This window comes from Tachysurus fulvidraco, chromosome 13 (genome assembly GCF_022655615.1).
Source record: "Tachysurus fulvidraco isolate hzauxx_2018 chromosome 13, HZAU_PFXX_2.0, whole genome shotgun sequence".
NCBI lineage: Eukaryota > Metazoa > Chordata > Actinopteri > Siluriformes > Bagridae > Tachysurus > Tachysurus fulvidraco.
Genome location: NC_062530.1, coordinates 7,381,281 through 7,403,729, shown reverse-complemented (window position 1 = coordinate 7,403,729; position 22,449 = coordinate 7,381,281). Strand labels below are relative to the sequence as shown.

Here is a 22,449-nt window from a genome sequence, read left to right as displayed (position 1 = left end):
GTCTAATTTCCTTAAATGATTTTAAACATTATGTTAAATCTATAGAACATGAGTCCATTCACACTTGCAAATGTTTTAATTAATGGCACTTTTATTTAAATTGAAATGCACTTGAGTTGTCTTTTGCCTTTTTGTTTGTTTTTTGATTGTGTGATTTATTCTGCTATTTTGGCCAGGTCTCTTTTGAAAAAGTGATTCTATATCTCAATGAGACTAATCTGGTTAAATAAAGGTTAATAAATGAGTGGAAATTTTTATAGATTTTTAAATGAAGCTGGGTTCATAGGTTGAAGTTTATTTATTTTAAAAAGAGCTCTATTTCATTGAAATTGTTTTAGGAACCAAACAAACAAAAAAAAAAAACAACAATAGGAGGGTCACAATGTGAGAATAGACACATCAAGATATTATAAGTTTTAAAAAAGCCTGATAAATATCATTTATATTTAATACAGGCATTAAAATGTGCACACTGTCACACGTTGACCTTTTTTAACTAATGCGTCCATGCGTCAAATGTAAATAACATTTACATTTTTTTTTTTTACAACATTTACAAAACTTTTTACAGCATTTACATTTTACTTTGTACAGCTTGTGTGACATAATTTCAGTAAAGCATTGCGTTACAGATAAGCACTGGATATCTGGTTGCCAAAATACTGCACAAATATCTCAGGATGTCCTCTGTAGAACTGTCCGAGCAGTCGCCGCTTTTCTTTTACAGAAAGTTTGGGGTTCTCGTGAATGGTGCGGAGTAAAGCGAACAGTTCCTCTTTAGTGGTTTTCTGTACCGTCTGCATGTAAGTGGTCCTCGTAAGACGTGTACAGTAAGACGGACCTGAAGGAAGAAACAAATCCGCTGTTACTTGGAGCAAAAACAAAAGGACAGTAGAAATCCATCCCAACACATATATGCTGTTCGGCTGGAAACTAGGTATGTATTGATATTCATATTAAAACAACAGCAAATATCAATGATTTTATTTATTAATGTATGAAATTTTTTAAACAAGGAATAACTGCTAAGAACTTATCGTGAACAGAAAATTGATCCTTAAAATTGTTCAAGACCATGTAAATAAACCATTATCCTGATTCCATCCTGTTTTTACAAGCTTTTGACATAAAAACCCTAAATGAAATGAAAAAGTGTCAAATCTGAATTAATGCTATAGATTTTCTAAAACTTATTTATTATGCTATATCATGAAGCACAACCTACATACACACCACAAGTCAGTAATATTCCTATTTTTTAGACCTTAATGTGAACAATTTATGTTCATAAACACACTGATTTTTTTTTTTAATTTATTACTATCTATTCATTTTTCATTTCGATTCAGTTTTATCTTTTTTTTTTTTTTTACTAATCTTTTAAGTGACGAAAATGTCTTAGACAGTTTAAAAGTTAGAAATTCGTTTGGTTTTCAATATTAAGTAAGGATTGTGTTTTTTTTTTAAATTTAACCATAAAAGTGTTTATTTGAACTGAATTTAAATTAACATTAAAATAATATTTTATAAATTAATATTTAGAATAATCTTTAAATGGTGACAATTTGTATTTGTTTTCCTGCCATCTGCTTCTACTTGCTTAAATGGAAAACATCTAGGTATAATGCAAAGAGAGAAAGAAGGTAGAAAATACAAATTTATACATACATATACACACACATTTATATACACATATATAATGTGTGTGTCACAATCATCTTATATATAATAATAATAATAATAATAATAATAATAATAATAACAACAGAATATAAATTAATTAGAAACATGAAATACAGTCACATTTAGTATGGTGAATTATCTCATTGCAGAGCACCTACATTTTTTAACTAAAGTGGATTTATGTACATAAATAGAAATAGAACAAGTTTCCCTTTCCTTCAAAGAAGGTTAAGTATTTTGCCAGCATCATCATCATCTGGCAAAGGATTTTCTTCTTATCAAATATCCTGAAGTGGATCATTTATTACTTTTGTGAAAGCAGAAGTAAATTATTTTAAACAATGCATTTGGATGAGTAAATAAATAGATAGTTTTAGGTCTGTGCCTACAAAGACAGCCTATCTATAATAGACTAATGATTTTGTAATATTAAGTCAAGAGTAGCTGCAGAATTGTTTAAAATTTAATACACATGATCATTTATAGCAGCACTGATAAGCTTTAGAATAATCCCTTCACCAACTGGGTGTGATCAGAGGTTGGATTTCCAGCGTGGAGCTTTAAGAAGAGGTCTGATTTATTTTAACGTTGGTTGTTGGTGTGTCACTGATACACATATTTAGAAAAGCATTATTCATTTTCTTGCACTTACCTGGAACGACATCAGGATCTTTTCCCCTGATGATACTGGCTAGTTTATCACTGACAAGCTTGTGTAAAGATGCAGGAATCTGAGGAAACATTCATAAAGGTATTCTTAGAGTCTTCCTGCATTTATATAAATACAGAAGCCTGATGTAATGAAAAGGATGAACTAACTCCAGAAATTTGAAAAGAAAATGAACAGGAATATACAGTTTCGCTCAAACGTTTGCATTCCTGGGAAGAATTTGCAAGATTTGTACCATTTTTGGTAAAGAAAACAAGAGTGAGAAGGCAAATGTATTAATTCTTTAAGTTAATATGTAAGGCATAACAGAATGGCACAATGATCAAACAAAACATAACAAAAAATAGGAAATAATCCCTGTTCAAATGTTTGCATACCTTTAGTTCTTAATATTGTGTATTGCCAACTTTAGCATCAATGATGTCATGCAGACTTTTGTAATAATTGTGAACGAGGTCCTTATCTCAGGTGATATAGCTGACCAGTATTCTTGGCAAAATGCCTCCAGTTCCTTTAAATGTTTTGGTTGTCTTGCATGTTTGAGATCTCTCCAAAATGGCTCAGTGATATTGAGGTCAGTAGACTGTGATGGCCACTCCAGAACCTTCACCTTTTTCTGCTCTAGGCATTGGATGGTCAACCTTGCCTTGTGTTACCCCTTCAGTGTATGCACAAACTTTTGAACACAACTGTATGCAAGTCTAAACTCAACTTCTGCCATATTGGCATTTTCGTTGACTATCTATTGAACAATGATGGTATACATCTAAATTCTTTCTTTTATCTATTATTAGTAAGGAACCAATTATCCAATAAAACCCATCGTAGCATTTCTATTGATTTCAGCATGATTATAAATTTCAGGACAAAGCATAGGTAACGTGGCATATGTAACAAAAACACGAGGTCACAGATTATTCATCAACAGTTGGTCAGTTTTAATGACATGATCTCTAGATATCTATATTGGTGACTCTCTGTTACTGTCTCACTGCCTGTGTAACTGATAGAACCATGGGCGTTAATTTCATTTAACAGTAGGAGGGGTGGGGGGGGCAATAAATATAAAATTTCTCATGAGCAATTTTTGAAGGGGGGGACACACAAATAATACAGTCTAATTGTACTTATAAAGACATGTCACTACACTGAAAAACTTTGCTTTATCATTATTATTGTAGCACGGAGACTGCGTCATTCTGGGTATTTTCAAAGTTTTTCTTCAGAGAAAGTAAAACTATCCTAAAAAATAATCACAACAATAAAAACAAGGTATTAAAAAAAGGTTTAAATTAAAGGTTTTTATTTAAAATTAAGACACTTAAGAACAGAATAGAAATTGATTATACAAAAAAAAAATACAGTGAGGTCAGTTCGGACGTCAAGATATTATAAATATTTATAAATATTTAGTAAATGCACAGCTAAACAATGTGCTAATTGTGGCCGTTAATGTTAAGTTAACATTATGCCAAATAAAGCAATGCATGGGAAATGGCTTTGGCGTGTTAGTTACAGTGCACTATGGAACAAGCTATTGTAAACAAGCTCAGGTTAACTAGATAAGTAATATTTTAATCGCTAATACATCAGTAATCAGCATTTTTGCCGCGACTAATTTACAGTATAAATGAGTCAGCATCAACTACATTAAAGAGAATAGCTTTATTTAAAGTGAATAAAATCCCCTATAATGGAGTTGAACATTAACTGAGCCGCAGCCACACACCTGACTCGTGTGTGCAGAGTAGGTGAGATGTACTGGAAAAGCAGGCAGTGGGTCAAACCACTGTGAGGAAGGGGAGGGGGGACTCAACTGTTTCTAAATGCATTTTTTTGCGTTTGTTTTTTTTCTACTTACACAATAATTTAGGTATACATACATATATTTTTTACAATAGAGTGCGCGATATTTTTTTAAATAATTTTTTTTGGGGGGGGGACAATGCTCGGATGCGGGGGACATGTCCCCTCCGTCCCCTCCGGGATTTACACCCATGGATAGAACTGATGGTGCATTTCTACCATATATTTGGAGTTAATCATTATAATAAATCACTGCTGCTTTCATTTGAAATTTATTGAGCAATAATATATTTTGAGCTGCTTTAATGCTGCCAATATGAAATAAATTATATATATTTTGCTCCATATATTAGTGTGTGCTGAATGTAATGAGATCTTGGGGTTTGAAATGAAAGTGAAAGGTAATGTTTTGAAATCTGAGATGTTTTCAAATGCGCCTTACCTTGAAAAGATCCAAGTGGTTATCTATCATGAAAAGCACCAGAAGATCCACCTTTCCTTTGGCAAGTCTGGCACTGTACACGATAGCAATGGAGAATGCTCTCTTCACCGCCATCCTGTTCTCAATCTGAGGAACAAACAACAACCATGGCATGTGGTCAGAATTAGTACCTCCGTTAGCATTATCATGGCCTCTTTAGTGTATTTGTACAGTATGTTCTATCCACATGGTCATAATGTGGGTCAGTTCCCATAATGTACTGTGAGACAAGGATAAGTAAATGCTTTAAAATGTTGAATCATTGTTATTGGCTTTGGGATCCAAACCTTTAAATGAGGAGGTGGTTGGACTGAAAATCCTTTTTAATAGAACTGTTGTACCAAGGAGAGTTACAGTGCCAGACAATGCTCATCACCCATCACCGCAAAGCCTTGTAGTGGTAGCATCTTAACCAAGAGACACTTTTCATCAGAAGGGACCATGTAGTTGAACAGGGTTAAGGGCCCAAAGCAGTGGAATGTCTCAAAACCAAAACCTGAATGTGTCAGAATGGCTCATTGTACCTTTCAATGTACATGAAAACCAAAGGCTAAAAAACAATATAACAAATGAGACAGAAACTGAACAATTTGCCAATTTTGGACTGGGTAAATTATCAGGATCCAGATGTTCTGATAGAGACATATCCAAGAAGACATTGTGTTGTCTTCTTGGATAGGTGTTGTCACACCCAAAGGTGGTTCTCCTAAGTATTGTGTTATGCAACCAACATAAGTTTGTCTGTTTTTGTCAAAATAAAAACCAAGATTTTTCTATCTCTCTTTAGCTCTATGTCCTGTAGTTCTGTAGCCACAGAGGAACGTTGTTTCATTTTACTGTGTACTGTACCAGCTTCATGTAATCGAAAGGATAATAAAAGCATCTCGACTTGTCTTGTATAAATCAAATGGTACAAATCCAAATTAAATACGTTTCTATTCCAGGTTGTAACGTTACATAAACTTTGGGAAACTTTTCAGGGGGTGAAAATGTATGCACGGCATGGCAGAGGACGTGATTCCTGATGACTGCTATCAGTCTGTTAGGGTTGCTATTGATTTTGTGAGTCTGTACTTTGACAGTATCGATGTGTTTGTGTCTTCTACTTAGCAAAAAATTCTCTAGGTCTCAGACCCTACTACAGCAAAGGTTCATGTTTTTTCTGCTTTCACACACCTGATTCAAACCCTTCATGAACAGAATCAAGTGTGTTACAGCAGAAATATCCGGGAACCATTCATGGAGTTAAAGCCCTGATTTATTGTGTAACACATAACACGTTATCATCTCTGTGCAACACGAATCTTGTTTGTTGCATACACCACATGTACTCTGTTTTACTTTCTGTTATATATGTACTGCACTTTATCCTCGCACTGCTTTGTTCAGCTGCCTTTTGGGATCAATGGTGTATCTATCTCCTAAATCAAAAGCGTTACTGGGTTGCAATATATTCATTTCCATGCCTGCTTACAATACTCCTTTTGTAGATATTGTGTAGCAGCTTACATCCAAGTTTAAGGAATAATTTTTTTTATTTTTGGCAGCAGATGTAATTTTACTATTTCCAGCTTAAAGAGAGAGCTGAATCAGAATATGAATGATGAGGGGATTTTTCTGTTTGACTGACCGGTTGCTTAGCAGTGGGTGTTAAAATCAGTCTGGGTCCCAACTGCACTCTCATACATTAGAGCTCACACTAATATAATAAAAGATGGATTGTGATAGAGCGTACTGAAAAGAATCAGCTTTTGGGTGGTGACACAGTAACTCCATATTGTATTCTTACAAGACCACGATATGAGCTGTTTTATTTAATACACAGTATAATCCATTCATCTATATTCTGTACCTCATATCCTACACAGGATCACAGGGAGCCTAGAGCCTATCCTAGGGAAGCAGGGCACAAGGCAGGTGACACCCTAGACAGGGTGAAACCCCATTACAATTCATATAATTTAGAGATGCCTACCAGCATAAGATGAAAGTCTTTGGACTTGGGGAGAATACTGGAATACCTCAAGGCCCTCCATGTAGCACAGGGAGAACTCACAAGCTCCATACACACACAGGGTGGCGCAGGAATTGAACCCCAACACAGAGGTGCGTGGCAAATGTGACCAATAAGCCCCACATATGATAATCATTGCCTGATATTCTATTATGACCATATTCCATTAATACTGTGTATGATGTACCTGATGTATGATGTATGATGACCTCTCACCTATTTAACAGATACCGTATTCTGCCATCATGACTAGCTGTTTGATGACTAATTGTTTGATAGATCTACTGGTATATAAATACACCTTATTGTATAATAATGATCCACGGCACACTGGTACATTATTCAAGAGTGTGTTAAAACAATAAGAATCGTTCTGTCTCACCTCTTTGTGCAGCTTGATTTCATTTGGCTGTGCAGCGAGTGCCATGAAGCGTAGGAGTCTGCGGAGCTCCTCTCTGCTTCGGGAGTCCTGGAGCTTTAGACAGAGCTGCAGGGCTTCCAGAGCCTGTTCCTGCTTCCCATTAACTACAAACACACATACGCAGACACACAGCATCAGAAAAGCACACACTCTGGCTATAGTGGCTATAGATAACGCAAACAGACTGGCCAAATAGGTCATATAAGTCACTTAGGAAGGCCCAAGGAAATAAAATTTGGCAACTAAACACAGAAGAGCTTTGCTGAAGAGGATCAAATCCTAGCCATTATATGATTAGCTGAAGCAGATGTTCTATACTAGATACTGGACATACATGACTAATTGGGTATCAGTGCAAAAACACAAAGTTTCTACTGAACTGGCAGAGAGAAATAAAATGTAGTCATTACTATATTACTATAGCCTTTGTTTCTTGTAAAATTTAGTTAGAAACTAAAATGCATAATTATGCTAATGTGACACAGGAAATGGTCAATTCACTGGTCATGATTCTTGGGTCTCGAATAAGTATTCAATATTTTATTATTTTATGAAGACAGTCTCTTACTTCTCCCTTCCTTTCTTGACTGCCTCTTCCTTCCTTTCTTCCCTCCCTGTTTCTCTCTCTCTCTCTCTCTCTCTCTCTCTCTCTCTCTCTCTCTCTCTCTCTCTCTCTCTCTCTCTCTCTCCACATCTACGTTCACTAACCACTTCCAAGCACCAACTAGTCCATCACAGAGCACCATGCACACCCACATTCACCCACATATTTAAACCTATTTGCATCTGATCATATTTTATCCAGTGGTTTGGGGAGTTTCAAAGGCATTAAACCTTTGTGCTGTGCCACCACAACCACTACATTTGATCTGTCTGTAATAAAACAATAGCACGTATTGTATGTCAGAGTTTAATTCAGAGAATCATAAAGAAGGAAGGAAGGAAAGAGAGAGAGAGAGAGAGAGAGAGAGAGAGAGAGAGAGAGAGAGAGAGAGAGAGAGAGAGAGAGAGAGATGCACAGTGGCAAAGGAAATAAGTTAGCTAAAAACATCTGTATGTGTGGTACCAATAAATAGACCCCGTATTATGTCTTGTCCTGCACTTCCCACACTTTTGCTCAATGCACATGTTTTTCCAAATCAGTTCAGCCATGTTAGAAATACTGAGACCAAGACCCCTTCCTCCCGTCTTACCTAACAGTTCCGAGATGCCGCTGTGTATGTCGAAAACATGGTTGCTAAACAGTGGAGGATAGTCCGTTTGGCCATAGTGCTGGATGAGAATGCTATAAAGGAGACGTTTATATTGTGCCGTATCCTCTGGACACCTAGCAAGCCCTCGGCTCACCTCCACTACCAACTGATCTGGGAGGAACTCCAGACAGTCCACAGCTGCTGAGAGCCAGGCATCGGCACTACAGAATAGAAAAACAAGAACAAAAACAACTGGTTAATAAAGAGGGAAAATGATCACAAGCAGAGAAGCGGAAAAAGAAAAACACATTCGGCTGTACTCTTGACCTTCGTGCAGTCAGCCATGTGGCAGAAGAAATTGCACAGCCTGAGGGCTGATACTTTCAAACAGAGCACTTTATATAATGACCAGCCTCCATTTGTCTGGACACAATATCTCAGCAGAACAAATGTGACGAGTAGAGGGTTTCGTATTCTGAATTTGCTTGCGAGCACAGATATCCCCGATCCCTCACTAAAACAACATTCAGACCACACCTCTAAGTTTAATTACATAAGTAATTTAGTTTAAATACTAAGTAAATCTGGTTTGTCACATCTAAAAAGTGGTGGAAAACAGGTGGCAGAGTGAATCAATGGGACAAGGTCCTCATGATAAGATTTAATTAGTAATAATATATTTATATCAATAATATTACCATTTCTTAAGTATAGAATAAGTATGTTACTTATAAGTACCTGAAGTATTTTATTCCTTGCAACCAGACATTAGCTGACACTAAAATTGTTTTAATTTTTATACTTTTATTGTTACATTTCATGTTGTGGAGCATCCATGAAATAGTGCCTGTTATCCCAGATGAGGATGGGTTTCCTTTTGAGTTTCTTCCTTGTATGGTCTAAGGAAATTTTTTTCTTTGCCAACATTTCCCCAGGTTTGCATATTAGGCTTAAATATAAATTTTAAACTTCTATAGATGATCGAGGTGATGAAGAAAGGAGGAAAGAATAAATGAAAAAGAAATACATGAAGATGATTAAATATTTAAGAAGAAGGTAAAGTAGGATACATACTGAGCTTCACTGAAGGCTTTGAGGATTTCTCGGTCCACATAGTTGCTGGTGTAGAGAAGATCTGGGTCGCTGTCCATACCGTGCAGAGATGGACGCGGACTCTCCTTTCTTTCTAAAAGACTCTCCAGTAAAGGCAACTCGATCAGCTGCAGTAATCTCAGTGTTGCCTGCTGCTGCCAAATCTCATCCACCACTATAATAGAGAGGACATGGGATATAAAAGCCTTTTTTCCACTAGGAAATAATAAACATTACACTCAAGTGTGTAGTTTGCTTTAAAGTGACTTACACTCTTGTGACAGGCCCAGATTCATCAGCTGGGGTGTAATGGTTGTGTTTGAGTTCAGGTTCCCTAAAACGTCCTCTAGAGATTTATCTGTTTTGACTGGCGAGGTGTTTGAATACTCAGGTTCCTCTTCCCTGAGTGGACAGAAAAGGTTAATTAGATTAGAATCTTCTTCAACATAAACATAAGCAGCTATATGAGATCAGTATTCTGGGCCATTGTAGCTTGAAGCTGTTGAGTTCAAATCTCATATTGTTCAAATCTTCATTTGTGCCTGTTCTGAGGGGCCCAATGTCACCATTGAATTTGTTTGTCAGGTAAATCTTAATATCAAACCTGTCCTTATCACCATTTCTGCTCTCTGTGATGCCCCAAGTGCTTATTCATAAGCATCTAAAAATTGGAGGTGTTATCATCAACCACTAAAATTCTGTGTAAGGTTATCTCAAAAGATACAAAAGCACCTCACACTGAAACCCTACAGTGTCCTGACTATATAAGACTTGCAGCCATAAAATGTTTACATGTTTATACTGATTGAAAATGTCCCATACATAGATTTCCATTCCACATTGTTAAAAAGGCTTAAAATATTAGATGCATCACATTTTAAAATATATCAGAGGAGATACAGAGTATATCCTGGGAACACTGGGTATAAGATAGGAATACACCCTGATTATACAGTAACACTACTCCATCACCGGACTCTGTGAACACACACTTTTACACTGTTTTGAAAGGTGGAAGTAGAACCACATACTCTGGAGGTATATATAGAATTTATATATAGATATAATTAAATTACAGAATGAAGTTTGTGGTTACACAATTGCATTTTTTGATCATCCAGTATCGCCTAGATGATGATGGATTCCCTTTGGAGTCTTGAGTTCCTCTTAAGGTTTCATCCTGATATCATCTCAGAGAGTTTTATTTTGCCACTGTCTCTCTCCTCTGGCTTGCTCATTAAGGATTCATTTAAAATATATTCATTTACATCCTGAAATGATATTTTTCTGCAATGCCCATTGTTATATACTATATACTCTATACAATATAATAAAAGAAAACTACAGGAATTGAGCTCTCAAAAACTCGTATTTTTATACAAAGGTTAGACAGTTGTGAGGCAGCATTATATAATCGATAATATTCTCTCATTCAGTTTCTGTCAGGTTGCTCCTCTGTAAGTTAAACATTCAATTCAATTTCATTTTATCATTAAAGCACTTTTAACAATGGACTTTGCCACAAAGCAGATTTCCATAAATCTAGAAAAATAATTCTGAATAAAATGAGCAAAAAAAATACATTTTAATTTATCCCTAATGAGCAAGCCAGAGGAAAAACTACCTGATGAGATAAGAAGAAACTTCGAGAGGAACTAGTCTCAAACTCCTCATCTGGGTGAAACTGGGAAATTTCCTTTCTTTAACCTTCATTCTAGTTTTAAGATAAAGTCTTTCTGTTGATGTTATCACATAGTTCAACACTTTGACACATGAGTGTAAAACTGATTGTGGTAACAGCAGTTTAAAGCCATCTCTATGGTCTCTCCTAGTGGACTATCCACAGCAGTCCCACGTATCTCCAGACATGTGGAAACATTTTAGCAGAAGTGAGAAGCCTCCAAATAATGAGACTCCAAACAAAAGTAGGGGATTAAAATGATATACAACCGTTTCTATTTTTTTTAGTCAGTCAGAAGTTAATTTGTTTCTACCTATTTCAATAAGTATAATGGAATCATATAATCAAACAATATTATAGAAGCTTTTACCAACCACTTAAATACAAAATGCTGTTTAAAATATATACAAAACAAGTAAATCAAATTATTCAGCTCTACTGTCTATTCAGTTCTACTGCCCTCTAAGACAATCCTAAATACCTTTTTGGTCGAGCGGTCCTGTTGATGGATGCTATATCATACGTGTGTTCGATCGTATCCTTGCCAGCACTTGTATTCAGGAACCTGTACAAACTACAGCTGCTGTCCTCAAACTTGCCATGCCTTTTTTCTTTCCCGAACACTTTTGTGTCCACTGCTTCGAACACTCGCGAGTCCATGAGTGCCTGACATAGACGCACTGCTTTGAAACGTGGCACTTCATTGTCACCACAGAACTTGTTCTGGATGATGTGAGCCAACACTACATCCACAGCCTCAGAGCCCAGGAAGCAGTTTTGGTAGGATTTCAGGTTGTGGCGTCGTCTCTTGACCTCCACCTGCGCCTGCAGGTTGTTAATGATGCTGCTCCAGATATAGGTTGCACGGAACGGCTTCCCGGCCATCTGGTGTGGAAGGAAATGAAAGAGGAATATCGGTAATTATTGCTTAGGATAACTAAATAACTTTTTTCCTTCCTTTTTATAATATTTGATCATATTTAGAGCTCATTTGGAAAATAATCAAGAAACAGAAAAAAATTGTAGTAGTCCTAATGACAAACATTAGCTAACACTGAAACTAGCTTGCTAGCTTTCTGTAATACTTATCACCAAGTTAGCGTTCCTCACCTAAGCATAGCTCATTTAACTACCTAACTTTATTATTTAGCAAAACAACAGTAAACTTTTTTTTTGCTTTTATCAGATAATTCTACAAACCCCCAAGTTCTCTAATAGAATACTGGATCTGTAGACATTTCCTTAAAAAAAATGGATCTTAGCCACCACCACTTTTTTCCAATGCCAAAACCTAATTTGTCACAACTTATCTGTAACAGATGAAGCAGGATATGTTTTCCCACATCATTTATACTCAGTAGAGCAGCACTGGGAAACAGACAGCTTTATAAGAATTTAGGCTCCAATATAAAGATCATTTGTAGCCAAAGTCAATATTGAGAAAGCCATACAAATCATAGCAGACCAGCTAATCATTTCTCACAAGCTAAATTTCCTCTTTGCGCTGGGACATGGAGCTCTGAAGGTGTGTTCGGTCCCTCAGAAATCTCCCATACTCGTTTCACAGAGGAGAAGCCAGAGTCCCACAATCTCTTTACACGTGCATATTGAATTCACTTTCAGCGACCCTCCCAACAAACACCCACTCATTAAAGGAACTGGGCTGCAAGACAAAGGAGGTTCTCCAGATCAGTACCACATGTGGGGAAAAAAGCAAATCCGTGTCTGAGAGCATGCTGAAGCACACAGAATGAACATGCTCCCTTTGTTAAAGAATCAATTACTTAAATAAAGAAGCTGGTTTATTTCAGTTAAAATCTGATGAACGGTTATGAAATGAACTATGATGTCAATTCCTCTAACGTTAAAAAAAGATAGGTCTTTAGATAAATGTGAGAAAAATCATGTTGTCCAACACTGAGGTGTATACAGACTTTATGTGTTGTTAGATTAGTTTCTTTCCTTCCACCTAAATCACTTCCTGTTAATGGAGTAATGTCATATATACGGAGATAGCTTGCATATCACTGAACATTTACTTGCGGAGCAGCAGCTGTGTAAACCTTCCACACAATACAATAAGATTTCAATTTCTAAAAAAAAAAAAAAATGTGATACTTCACAATACAACTAAATCTGTCAGGATACAATACAATGATTTACTTTGATTTGATAGCCTCTAACTCATATGGTATCAAAATCGTTCATAATCCGGGGTACGCGAGTTGTTACGTCTGATTTATAATGATATAGAGATGGACTGACTTCAAGATAAGAGCAAATCACCTCGCCAATTGGTTTTAAAAATATTATTTATTCGTATATAAATTACAAAAGTGAATCGATGTATGACTGTTGCCTCGATAGATATGCACTTTCATTCTGAATCACTTTAATCCAAAACTACTTACAGCTTAACAAATGAGTTTAAGGATCTTGATTATGAACCCAACATGGGAATCTTGAAAATGGTGTTTTCAGGCTATCATATTACTTGGCATAAATAGGAAACGACCTGTAGCCCAGAAGACTCCAAAAGCCCCCAATAACTGGTATGCACCAATTCTAAAATATTATTGACATTCTCCCAAATTAAGGTAGCTCTATACCACTATAAGAATATCTCAATAGTCGCATTATATATAAATATTTACAGTTTAAAAAACACACAATTTTTTAAACCCAACTCAGATCCTTCCTTTTGTTACAATGCCCAATCCTTTGGTATCAGAACGATGAAATATATTATAGAATGAATTTTGTGGTTACACAATGGCATTTTTGATCATCCAGTATCACCCAAATGATGATGGGTTCCCTTTGGAGTCTGGTTCCTCTCAAGGTTTCATTCTGATATCATCTCATAGAGTTTTATCTTTCCACCGTCTCCTCTGGCTTGCTCATTAATATACATTTAAAATGATTCATTTATATCCTGAAATTCTATATTTCTGCAATGTCCATTGTTAAAAGCACTATACATATATATATGTATATATATATATACTATATACACTATAATAAAAAAAACTACAGGAATTGTCCAACCATCAGCTCTCAAATACTTGTATTTTATACAAACGATAGACAGTTGTGTAAATGTATTATTAAGGAAATATACCTTGTTTGTGCTCATTTCATTTGAGTCAGCATTATATAATCGTCTAATTCTAGTTTTAAAATGAAGTCTTTTGTTGTTGTTATCAAGTAGTTCAACGATTGACACATGAGTGCAAAAAAGATTGTGGTAGTCCAAAGCCATCTCCAAGGTCTCTCCAAGTGGACTATTCAAAGCAGTCCCATGCATCTCCAGACAATTTTTTAAACCCCTCAGATCCTTTCTTTTGTTACAATGCCCAATCCATTGGTATCAGAACGATAAAAGTGGGACTAATGCCATCTCTACCAGAAGCACCTTATGAAGCATTTGCAGGGTTACCCCCTGGGTCACACTCAGGTGGGAATGCCACTCCTCAGTCGTAAGCAACACACTGTCGTGTTTAGCCAACAAGATTGTAAATAACCACTGAGGGGTTTGTTCCCATGATGACCCACAAGACAGTGTGACGGGACAACAAAGCTTTTCCACAACAATACCCTAACAGTAGCGCACAGGCAATGGTGACAAGGACAGAGCAGATGCTAAGACAAAATGCAGAATATCTCGTGTTATTTCAAGCAGAGACAGGTGTGAATGGTATATCCTTAGGGGGGACGCTAAGGAAGAGTTATTAGTTTGAGGTCTCTCTCTCTCTCTCTCTCTCTCTCTCTCTCTCTCTCTCTCTCACACACACACACACACACACACACACACACACACACACACACACACACACACACACACACACACAAGTTTGAGTTGTAAATCTTAAAAGCATGTTATAGCAACCGATTTCAAATTCAAGCCCCCAAAAACACTGTACTAATAAACAGAGCAGCAGCTCAGATTCCAGACTGACTCTTTAATACGAATTACATCTATATACAGATCATTGCATTCAGTAACTTTACATTTACCTAATCCAACATTATAATTCTTATTTATCGTATGCGCATATAAAATAGCATTTATAAAGAATTTTTCCACACACTATATAATATGTGTATAATATATTATATTATAATAATTATATACTCACTGACACAACGCACGCGCACATATACACACATAATCTGCAAAGGCTTCCAGCAAAAAAAAGAGACTGAAACAGCAGAAAAAAAACGTATTGTTTAAAAGCATCACATTATATTTGAGTTTATATTACCTGGAGGTCGGTGCATGACACACTCGCATGTAAATCCGAACTGATTCACTAGAGAAAGCTATGTGTGCGTCGCTCACACGCACTGTCTCCGCCCACTCTCACATTAGACACGCCCCCAAGCCAAGATACTAAACTAATTTGCATAATAATAACAATAGACCAACACTACAGAGCTGTAGAAACTTTTAGCTTTAAAATGGTCGAACAGTTTCACTTGATTTCAAAGACTTCAGTTTTCACTTACTTTCAGTAACTAAGCACAAAAGATCACACAGATTTGAGGATGTTAAGATTTGTGTGTTCATGGTTTCTGGGTAACAAAAGTACTTAAAGATTATCTTAAAGATAAGAATCTGACAAGATTATATGGTATAATTAACAGGAAAAAATGTCAAACAGAGCTAAATAGAAATAAATCAATATTTTCCAATGGTCAGTACCTTAATTGTGGCAGATCCTATTTAAAAATTTTTTATTTACATTTATTAATTTATCAATTATTAATAATTTATTCAATGTAGTTCTGTCTTGTTTTATGTAGCTCTGTCTTGTTCTGTGTAGTTCTGTCTTGTTCTATGTAGCTCTGTCTTGTTTTATGTAGCTCTGACTTTTTGTATGTAGCTCTGTCTCGTTCTATGTAGCTCTGTCTCTTTCTATGTAGCTCTGTCTCGTTCTATGTAGCTCTGTCTCGTTCTATGTAGCTCTGTCTCGTTCTATGTAGCTCTGTCTCATTCTATGTAGCTCTGTCTCTTTCTGTGTAGTTCTGTCTTGTTATATGGAGCTTTGACTTGTTCTGTGTAGCTATGACTTGTTCTGTTTAGCTCTGTATTTTTCTATGTAGCTCTGACTTGTTCTGTGTAGCTCTGACTTGTTCTATGTAGCTCTGTCTTGTTCTATGTAGCTCTGACTTGTTCTGTGAAGCTCTGTATATATGGTTGAAATGACAATAAAAGCTTCTTGACTCGACAAAAGTTCACAGGGAAGAGGTGTAGAGATGTATGTGCAGTATGTGAAATGTTTTTTTCCAAAATGTGGCTACAAAGTTAGAAGAACTCTATTATAGAGGATATCTTTGTATGCTGTAGTATTACAGTTTCGTTTTTTCCCCCACTGTAACTAAGATGCCTAGTCCAAACCTGGTCCAGAATTAAAAATACCACTGTGCACAACGTGAAGTCATGAAAACATGATTTGCAATTATTGTAAGAACTTAAGTGTCCAGCACAGATCCATGACCCCAACCCCATTGAACACTTTTGGAATGAACTGAAACACATAATAGATGCGAGGACTATACACTCAGGCTCAACATCTGTGCCTGACCTTACTAATGTTCTTGGTGAAGACATGTTACAGAATATACTTTAAAGGCCTTCCAAAAGAGTGGAAGAATCTCAAAGAGTTTTAGAAGCAATTCATGTAGAAGGACCACCCAACTCACAACCTCATTTATTTTACAGGTTACAAAAGGCTCAAGTTTCTAAGGCACATTTAAATTCCTCAGACAAATTGAGCAAATTGAAACACAGGGAAGAGACTATAATATAAATGATAGTGTTGTGGAGTAATCTGGATAATTATACCAGCTACAAATGATATTTACATTTCCAGCATTTGGCAGACAACCTTATCCAAAGCAACTTACATTATCTTTTTTTTATGCAACTGAGCAATTATGGGTTAAGGGCCTTGCACAGGGGCCCAACAGTGGCAGTTTGGTGGACCTGAGAGCAAACCCACAAACCTCTGATTAGTAGAACAAACACCTTAATCACTAGACTACCACTCGCCATTGTGCCACACGAGTTGTTGCCATTGTTATTACTGTTTTTGTTGTTATATTTGTGTTATTCTGTTTAAAGGAAATTATATATTTTGTAACATCCAGTGTTTGTGCAATATGACTGAGGTTGTGTGTATATTATAAATCTTATGACAGTCCTTTCTTCTAGTCCTCCCATGGCATCACTGTAAAGATCTGGTTGCAATCCCTCATTGTTTTGTGGTCATCATAATGAGGCTATTGGCTGTAGGTCTGTGATGGCATTCAACACTGTTACATAAAGCACTTGGAGGGTTGTTGTGTCTATATGGGACATTTTTCTCTCTCTGACCACTTGCTCCTTGGTGTTTCAGTACCTCATGTTTTACTAATTAAGCCACGTCATGGCCTATTAGTCATCAGACCTGATCTGAAGAAGGCATTTTATGACATTTGGAGTTATACAAGAAATGTCACTGCCTGAATATTACAAATCAGAAGATCCTGAATTAGTTCAAATGATACAAAAGACCTTGTAACAAACAACAGGATAGACATACAAAGCTATCTCTATGTACTGTATTAGTCTTCATTAATCCTAATCAGTTTTGGTTAAATAATAATTATAACAATCATTTAGGAGCTTTCCTAAAATTAATAATCATATATTTATTCCTACTTAATTACTACATATTTATTCCTACTGACTTATACTTTCTTAAATCTTCAGACTATGATCCATCTCACAGGACAACAGTGTCATACTACAGATTATATCTTCTTCTTTTAATATGCAGGTATCTACAGGCATTTTATAAAAATTATATAAATATAAGTGGGCATCTCACAACAATGTGACATTAGACGATAATAGAAATGTTTTATCCCTTCTTAGCTAGGTCTCCCCAGCCCACATCTTTAATTTCCTTTATACTGAAAGTTTCCATGTGCTTCTCTTAAACTCCATAACCAAACTTGTCAGCTCATTAACAGCTAATCATTCCATAAAAATGAGCATGAAAGTGCATTCATGTGCTGCAGAGAAACTTTATACTGGTTCATGTTATCTTTTAGCCTTGTCCAATCAACCACATGGCAGCAGTCTCAAACTTGCACTGGCTCCACTTCTACAGGAAGTTATTGGAGTTTCACAAGGACATTCACACCTCTTGAGAGCATAAAACAACAAACGCAAGCGAGGGCAAATATCTCTGTGAACAATGTTAAGTACCATCTCAACATTGCTGCCACCATTTCCTTTGGAATTGCTCAAGATGTGTATTACACACACACACACACACACACACACACACACACACACACACACACACACACACACACACTCACACTCACACTCACACTCACACACACACACACACACACACACACACACACACTCACACACACACACACACACTCACACACACACACACACACACACACACACACACACACACACACACACACACACACACACACACACACACACACACACACACAGAGTTTTGCCTATAACCCAAAAGCTGTCAGTTTATCGATATTTTGTTTCCAATGCAATGCCATATTTTACTTAAAATCTGTTCTATAATTCTATAAAATATAATTAATGTAATTATATAAAATAAAATATAATTACATCATAAAATATAATTTAAATAATTATATAAAATCGGTTTTATTAGTCTCATTTCTCTGTATAACCTTCATGGAATGTCATTTCCTCAGAACCACATTGTGACAAAGTTTACAGGACTACATAAAGTGTAATTTCAGGACAATGACAAGTGTCAAATATACAACTAGACAAAATAGTGCATAACAACAGAACAGTATGGAATTAAAGAAACTAGTAACAACCTTTGACTATAAAGATAGACTCTATACAATAAAGGAAATTAGAGGGAGAAAATTACATCAGCAAAAAAAATGCTATGAAAGTGTCCCATAGCGGCATAATAGCATTATCTCATAAGATTGTGCTGAAAATCTAAAGTGCATACTTTCATATACTTGTTTAAATTGACTAAATTGACCGCTTTATCAAACAACAGGAATAGTATTCAAAATGTTTCTAAATTAAAGCTGTTGGTACAGTACTTTGGAAAGTGGGACATAAGGGGTTAATTAACACCTGGTAAGAAAAATACTGTTTGCACAAGATGGCCACCCCATAACATTACCACATGCAGACACACAGTTTATTTTTCATGATTTTTTATTTTTTTTGTTCCTCTGTATAAATCTTCAGACTGAGGATGTGCTTCCTTTTAGGCACCAGAAAGGCTGTGCCTACGTAACGGAGTGATAACATACAGCAGTACCTTTTCATGTTTGACTAAGAAGCATGTGATCGTGAACGACAACAGTCTCACGTTAAGAAACCAGGGCACAGAAAAGCACAAAAGCACTTTCCTATTTACAGTATGCTCCCTGAAGATAATAGACATACAAGGTCTATGAAGACAGAAGTGTCAAACAAGACCATATACCGCACTGTAAACAGTGTGAAAGCATGTGTGCTCTGGATAATAAAGCGAAGTTGTGGGGAAACCAGTTGGACGGGGGGAGGAACAGGATGATTTTTCGCTTCTTTCTTCTAAACAAGGTGCTTTGTTGAGGATTTCAAGGAAAGGAGGCAAAGTAAATTTGCCTTTCAATGCAGCAGTGCCGTTTCTCGTCGGGGGTTTCTATTTATTGGCACAGTGCTGAGCTTAAAGTTCTTTTCTCGGTCCAGCATGAAGAGAGCTTTAGCATTTCACTATGCACTACTGGGTTAAATAAGAAAAATTTACAAATATAACCATGAACTGATTTTACAGTCACTGAGTTATATGTTTTAAAAAAAAGGTTTGTGTGGCCTTCAGTAAGTATTCTTGTACTTAAGTATTCTTATACATGTATACAGTATACAAAAGATATGTTAAACCTGTTAAGCCTAGAAAATATAAATATGTAGTGTGGTCAACATGATTAAAGTGATAAACATTTTGTATTTTCATATTAGTTGAGATGAAATTGCTGACATTTTTTAATCCGTTAAATTTATAGTCATAAATGTGTCTTGACTGATTGCTTTAATGAGGTCATTTAAACAACAGTGCTAAAATATTGTGTTTAAAATTGAAAATATATCAATAGCATGATATAGAGTAAACTTCATATTAACACAACATTAATAAACAAATGAACACTTTTCAATGAGTCACAAGGCCAGTTGTTTGAAATGCTGGATTATGAAGAGTTGGAAAGACAAGTTAGTCCAGTATATCTAACATTACAATGCTCCAGCACCACTCGACAGGTGTTTTTCAAAATTTTTTAGACTTACCTTTACGTCGCCAATTAAGCCAACATTTGTTGAGTGGAGGATTAATCCTTCCCTAAAATGTAATGTATGTTAGAAAAAAAGAAAAACGAGTGCTTAAAAAGCTCCTTCAACTGAACAACCTGCTCACGTGACTGAAAACTGGTTCTACAGCTCTCCTTTTTTCTCTGAAGGAATGATTGCAATGGCATTGTTATGTAAAAGCAGCTCCCTGTGTTTAGTGAGTTTACTGGTATCATAACACTCATAAGTGTAACACATTACAGCTTCAGCTGAAACGTCATTAAGGCACCTGTTTAAACCTGGCAAAATCACAACCGGCTTTGTTTCCTTATTCTGTCATTTTTATCAGAGACATGTATATTCTTTAACCTCTATGTTCTCATCCCAGAGAAGATTATTAGCTCAGCACTAAAACGGTCTACGTGGCATGTCATATTGCATCAAAAGGAGAACAGAGGCAAGGGAAGTCTCGGTGGTGAGAATTAGTATGGACTAAAGAATGTTTTCTTCTATTATTGAACCATTCAATTAATTTCACAAGGAACAATATTAACCAAATTGATAGAAAAAAAAATCTGCCATGTAGAAAATCACATGATGAATTCAAGACAATATGTTAAAAAATAATTATCCCATGTGGTAAAATGTATTTTTCATTTTGTTTCCCCCCCAAAAAATGTGGGCTTTGTTGAAATTCTCAGAACAGGCCTAGTTAAGAGGCGACAATCCAGAACGGAGGCCAGGGAGCAGACAAGCAGGCAAAACTGACTATCATTCAGGAAGGTTTTTAGTAACATAATTAACATAAAAATAGCATGTTTGATCTGTATTTAGGACAAATAAATAGTAGATCTCTTAACTATAAATCATTTACAATCTTATTATAAATTAAATGCATAATGATCAAGAATTTAATGTGCTTTATTTAACAACAACAAAAAAAAGATGACAATGAATGCGCATTCATCATAAAAACAAAGCTAGACCGCCTGGATATTAGTATGGCAGAAGAGGATTCATCACAAAAAACAAACAACTCGTGAAATTTGTTAAGCCAATATAACATACATTGCCACAAAAAAAAGCCTACACAGTCATTATCGCTAATTAGTATTTGCAGATGCCCAGGGTTATATTTTGAATTTCTACATGAATTTATTCTACATGAAACGCCTATGAGAACAGCGTTTGTGTATATTTTGTTATCAGTGGGGTAAAAAAAAACAGGAGAAAAAGGAAAAAAAGAAAAAAAAAAACAGGGCAGCATAAACTAGCACGCTTGTGATCATACTGGCACCATAAAACAGACATGACAAAGTTAAAGCTTTAAATGTCGAATTCAATCGGTAGTTCCAAATTCCAAAGTGCATGGAAGAAAAGCATCCTGAGCTGTATAAAAAAGCCTCTCAGTGTTGCTTGATCAGCAAATTTCTCCACCTTAATAGATGATAAAATAATGCTAGATTCTTTTTTATTAAACAGTAGGATGTTAAATAGGAACAAGGCTGGCACAGATTGTTTTCAACGACAAAATAAAAAATTACACAGTATTACCTTAAAGTCAGACGATTTAATGACTAACTATGTCCAAAACTGTATCTATTTCAGAAGAGCGATTAAAACTGTTAACACTGATCTAAAAGGCTGAACTCATTTCACTAAGTTTCTCTTCATAATCACCCATTTGTATACTAGATCCTTTACCTCCACATTTCCACAGAAGCAATCGATCCTGTTAAAAAAAAAACACCACCTCCCCTCTCCTAGCACTATGTACCTACACTATATGGACAAAAGAATGTGGACAGCATAACATCAGACTCCTGAATGCTTGGTAAATATCTATACCTAATAGACTCTAATAATCTGAAAATGGTTTCTTGGAATCTAGCAGTGATGACAATTTAGCCACAAGGGCAATGGAAAGGTCAGCATTGATGTTCAGTGAAGAAGCCTGGTACAATCAGCATTCCAGTCCATCCCAAAGGTATTCAACGGACTGAAGGTAAGGGCTCTGTGCTGAACACTTACGTTCTTCCGGTTCCAACCACGG

At 36.0% G+C, this 22,449-nt stretch overlaps 1 protein-coding gene across 4 annotated transcripts; it reads right to left on the bottom strand.

The window, feature by feature from the left end:
- Nucleotides 1-275: 275 nt before the first annotated feature.
- depdc7a (DEP domain containing 7, paralog a) lies at nucleotides 276-20,552 on the bottom strand. 4 transcript variants are annotated; one of them, XM_027142516.2, is made up of 9 exons: nucleotides 20,397-20,552; nucleotides 11,523-11,926; nucleotides 9,632-9,762; nucleotides 9,343-9,535; nucleotides 8,269-8,489; nucleotides 7,037-7,179; nucleotides 4,602-4,727; nucleotides 2,336-2,414; nucleotides 276-841 (listed from the first exon to the last, which is right to left on the bottom strand). In XM_027142516.2, exons 2-9 carry the CDS (start codon nucleotides 11,924-11,926, stop codon nucleotides 627-629), a joined length of 1,512 nt encoding a protein of 503 aa, XP_026998317.2. In that variant the 5' UTR covers nucleotides 20,397-20,552; the 3' UTR covers nucleotides 276-626. The 4 variants fall into 4 exon arrangements, with proteins under 4 accessions (XP_026998317.2, XP_026998252.2, XP_047677967.1 ...); XM_027142451.2 differs by lacking the exon at nucleotides 20,397-20,552 and adding an exon at nucleotides 15,307-15,399; XM_047822011.1 differs by lacking the exon at nucleotides 20,397-20,552 and adding an exon at nucleotides 15,181-15,290.
- Nucleotides 20,553-22,449: the final 1,897 nt, after the last annotated feature.